The sequence below is a fragment of the Scleropages formosus genome, chromosome 13, assembly GCF_900964775.1.
Source record: "Scleropages formosus chromosome 13, fSclFor1.1, whole genome shotgun sequence".
In the NCBI taxonomy this organism is placed as follows: domain Eukaryota; kingdom Metazoa; phylum Chordata; class Actinopteri; order Osteoglossiformes; family Osteoglossidae; genus Scleropages; species Scleropages formosus.
The window spans coordinates 13413317-13418186 of record NC_041818.1 but is presented as its reverse complement, the minus strand read 5'-3'; the positions used below and the strand labels follow the sequence as shown (position 1 = coordinate 13418186).

Genomic DNA, 4870 nt, shown 5'->3' with positions numbered 1-4870 from the left:
ATGGGGGTAGCACAGTTGGTCGGTAGGTAGTGGTAGCTGTCTGAATGAAGTTCAGTTTGTAGAACTTGCACGTTTCGTATTTACGCAAGTTTCTTCCAGGTGCTCCAGAGTCCAAAGTTATGCGGTTCAGGAGAACTGATGACTCTGAATTGTCTAAATTGAATGAGGGTGTGGTGTGGCTCTAGATGGCCTCTTCCTCCTCACAGTGATCCTGAGTTTGTATCACCATTGTTGTGTAAGGAGGAATAAAAATATTTTTCTTCCCTGTGGTGGTATCTATCATCTTCATAATAAATCACCATGCAACAAGCTCTGCTTTTCTACATATGCACTGAAAGAACCTCCTGAACTTTTCCATGCTCTTAACCATATTAATCAATTGTTTTTAGAGGTCAAAGTTCTACACCAGTCATGAAATGTTTGCAGCACTATCTTCAAACACATGGAAGCCCTTTTGTGCAACTAGAGTAGAAGACCCTACATTTAGTGAATCAGATCCAGAGAATTATTTACAGAACAGTGAGTTTCAATGCAATGTATAGAGGAAAAAATTGATCATCTCATTAAAATCTTAAAGTGGATTTAAAATTTCAGAAAGAATATTGTGCCTCATGCTCACTGCTCATTTACCCAATCAAAATATAACATGTTTAGCCACGCCTTGTTTCCTTCTCATGTGAATCGCCAGCTCTACATTTATGTGCACAGTATTCTTTCAGGGCACCGAAGGCATTCACCAAGATGATCCGATTTAGCTTAACTCTGGCAGTTTTCTGTAAAGTGTGTAAGTGTAAACATAAATTTTAGTGAATATTCTGTATATATTTTTGAGCAAAACTCCTTGAATAATCTTTAAAATGTTCTGTAAAGAATAGAATCATATCACACTTTCTGTATATTTGTAGACGTCTAGGATTCATACATGATTATTTAGTAAGGATTGCTGAAATATGAGGTAAGTCTAAGACTGACATTAATAAATACTGGTCTGTTTGCCTGTTTCAGATGCATCGCAAACTGATGGAGTTCTTCAGCCATATCCTCTCAAGGCTGTCTATGCCAGAGAAACAGTGACATTGGAATGCTTCCCTTCGAAGGACGAAACTGAAAACATATATTGGTACAAGCTAATTATTGGACAGAAGCCTCAACTGATAGCATCGTCACATAAATATTCAGAACCATTCTTCTTCATCTTTAATTCTACACGCTTCAAAATAAAAAAAGATGTGGGAATCAATCATTTAATAATCTCCGAGACAGAAACATCAGATACAGCAATGTATTATTGTGGAGTTAGGCGGGACTTTGGAACTGTTTTTGGAGCAGGAGTCTTTCTGACAATTAATGGTAATTTTGCATTTTACACTGTCTGAAACTGCTAGTCGCAAGCGGGGTTGTGGCGAACCGGAGCCTAACCCCATAACACCGGGTGCAAGGCTGGAGGGGGAGGGGACACACCCAGGATGGGACGCCAGTCTGCTGCATTGTGAACAATAGTTGTTTACAATGTTCACTCTATTTGTTGTTTCATTGTATTTGTATACTGTATAATGTTTCCTGTGTAATGTTCACCTTACATTGGTCTTTTACTGTCAGTAGAGGATTGTACACTTCAAAAAGGGATATTTGTACTTAGAATAGGATAGGATAATATCAAGTTACTTAAAACTGCTTGAGAGAATCAGGCATATGTGTTTATTTGCTTTTTTGCTTTGTCTCTTTTAATTATTACTCATTCACTCACTATGGTTCACCCTTGATAAGTCAGGGTCAGCACAGGGCACTAAGCTAGTCAAGGTACACTTTGAACTGAATCCTGATTCTTTCTAGGTTTTTAAAAAAATACACATTGAAATATATAATATTTATGAGGTGTTTCCAAACAGCAGTTTGTGCTCTTACAAACGGTGTACTCATGTGCTTTCAGGTTCAGAAGGAGGGCAATCCAACAGCAAGACTGTGGTGCAGCAGCCTGTGTCAGACCCAGTGCGTCCAGGAGACTCGGTGACTCTGCAGTGTACAGTAGACAGTGAGACCTGTGCAGGAGAACACAGTGTTTACTGGTTCAGACACGGCTCAGGAGAATCCCTTCCGGGACTCATTTACACCCATGGAAACAGGAGAGATGAGTGTGAGAAGAGCCCTGAGGCTGGGTCTCCTACACACGGCTGTGTCTACAGCCTCCCCAAGAGGAACCTCAGCCGCTCTGATGCTGGGATTTACTACTGTGCTGTGGCCACATGTGGGGACATTCTGTTTGGAAATGGGACACAGCTGGAAATTAAAGGTAGTAACTGAATGAAAATGTTCATAATGATGTCGTTTCTTACACTGACACAGACATGCAGATATAAGCATGTTTCAAAATTACATGAAAAAATTAAAGGACATGTTAATAAGATGCAACAATATAAACTAAATACATTGAACTTCAATGCTATCATTTACAAATTTAGCAATATTTATGCTAAGATCTTATATTCAGAATTATTTCTCAGATTCAACTTTATTTAATCATGTTGATTTTTCAAAATGTGTAATTATGTATTTTATTGTTCTTCCATTTTGTACTCTATTTTTATGAATGTTGTTTGCCCTTTCAAATATAAACAGCACATCAGGTTTGAGCTGTTTTACAGATATATACTCACTGACACTCATGTCATCATATTGCAAGTCCATTGCGAATATTGTTTAACCAGTCACTTCATCCTTTCGCACATTACTCAATAATCATGTTCTATAATATAATATTTTTATTATAATATAATAAAACAACAAGAACAAGAACAACAACAACAACAACAACAATAATAATAATAATAATAATAATAATAATAATAACCTTTTCTTCCTTTACAATATGATTTACATTAATGTGTTTCTTGACTTCTTCTAGGACCTTCTGTAGATCCAATAGTCCTTGGTCAGGGAGTCCTGCTTGTTTTGTGTGTGATTGTCATCATTGTGCTGGTCTGCACCAGAAATAAAAAATGCTGTCAGAATTGTACAGGTAAGCTGTTTATTTTCGTTACCATCAATTATCCAATTAATAAAAATTGATTTGCTGAGTTGCTGTTTTGGTTAATTTAATGTTATTATTAATTACATATGTGTTTTTGTGTCTTCATTCAATGTTTGAATCACTGAGTAGGAAAACAATAATAAAACTGAAAGGTTAGTAAGGTTATCTGCACCAATCCAGAATGATGGTGTCCAAAATATTTAAAAAAAAAAAATCTGTGAATGTTTAACCTGAACACTCGTTGTTTTTGTCAGAGGACCAGATTTATTGTTTAATATTCTCGTATTGGTTAACAGTGGGTCTCCTTCTGCAAGGTCATCAAGGTGTTTCCATAACTCAAAATTCTAGAGACCAGGTATGTGCCTAAGTGGCTTACAATTAGAAGAACATTTTTAACTTGCTTGCTAGATTTTTTGACAGTCATTTAGTCTTTGTATGAATGTCTGAACTACTTTTGTTGTCTTTTAGTGCAAAAAACACATATGAGTGGAAATACTTTCTTTTACAGAACCATGATGGAGAGTTGCTGAATTATGCTGCCTTACAGTTTGCTGAAAAGAGACCTAGGAGCACAAGAAACAATATTAAAATGAAGCAGGACAGTATTTACTCTGATATGGTTTGCACTGAGAGGCAGTAAAACGTTTCAGTGCAATGTCACCTCGAACTTTTTGGAATGAAACTCTTCTCCTGCAATCCAGCTATGACATCAGCTCAGTTTATGAAGCCTTCCCAGTTTAACATGCTGCCTGCATAATGAAAGGAACTTCATCTGCAGTGTAGAAGAACCAGAGATGCAGGTAAAGCCATGGCCTCAGAACTACCGAGCTGCTTGGTGGATGTGGGCCTCAGGTCCTCCTCAGGATGTGTGGATATTAGGATTGTTGGTGTGTGTGCTTCTGTCCTTGTTCGCAGCCCCAGCCATGGGTGGAAAAAGGCACAGGCAAACTGCTTTCATTCCTCCTTTGCCTTGGGGGGTCAACGTGATGGAATACCCATGAGATGAAATACTTAAGATTATGTTGCATAGCAGCAAATAAACTATTGCATAGCAGCCGAACACTCGTTTAGCAGGGTGTCTCTATACCAACCCATCAAGGGCTCATTTATACCCATGGAAACAGGAGTAATGAGTGTAAGAAGAGCCCTGAGGCTGGGTCTCCTACACACAGCTGTGTCTACAGCCTCCCCAAGAGGAACCTCAGTTCTGTGGCCACATGTGAGGATCCCATGAAGGTGAATTTTCACCCCAAGACTACATAGTTTGCTCAGATGTGTATATAGTGTTTGTGGTTGCATTTATGCAATGCATATGTTTCCTCCAGTAAAAAAGCCAAGTATTCTGATACTTGTCATGTTCTTGTTTCAGACAACTAAATAGACACAGCATATGGACTTTTTTGTACCAGTCAGATTAGCTGTAACTTAAGATACACTGAGGTTTATCGTCATAGAAGCTCTCAGCTGCTGGCAGTGTAGTTGTTAGAGCTGCTGCCTTCGGAACCAAAAGTTGCAGGTCTGAATCCAATTGTGGCCTCTTAGAACCAATGGCCAGGCTCCAGGGTGCAGATAATCTTGAACCCATAGTAAAACACATGTTTTTTTTTTTTATACCAAGTGGTTTTATTCTATCTTGACCTTCTTCCAGGAAATACAATGGCAGCAGCCAGTGTCACTGGAGACTTTTCCAATTCACAATAGTTTACCAATTTAATTTTTATGTGAAATTACAAGAGACGAGGGACATATATTCATCAAGTTTAATGCCACAAATTTTAATTTTTTTTTTTTTTTTAATCTCATCACATCCTTTCAGGTCTGCAAAAGTTAATGCTTTTTCCT

The 4870-nt window shown here is 38.0% G+C and overlaps 1 protein-coding gene across 1 annotated transcript; it reads left to right on the top strand.

Moving 5' to 3' along the window:
- LOC114912130 (uncharacterized) lies at positions 1-4029 on the top strand. Its single transcript, XM_029257501.1, has 5 exons — positions 1-22; positions 1264-1350; positions 1931-2290; positions 2903-3016; positions 3944-4029. The coding sequence occupies exons 1-5, from the start codon at positions 1-3 to the stop codon at positions 4027-4029; spliced, it is 669 nt and encodes a 222-aa protein (XP_029113334.1).
- The last annotated feature ends 841 nt before the right edge of the window (positions 4030-4870 follow it).

Bases quoted from the DNA above. Each gene is read 5' to 3' on its own strand.
- LOC114912130 (XM_029257501.1), top strand. From the start codon at position 1: ATGGGGGTAGCACAGTTGGTCG. The intron at 23-1,263 runs GTAGGTAGTGGT...TCTCCGAGACAG, and splicing joins GGGGGTAGCACAGTTGGTCG to AAACATCAGATACAGCAATG. The intron at 3,017-3,943 runs GTAAGCTGTTTA...CCTTGTTCGCAG, and splicing joins ATGCTGTCAGAATTGTACAG to CCCCAGCCATGGGTGGAAAA.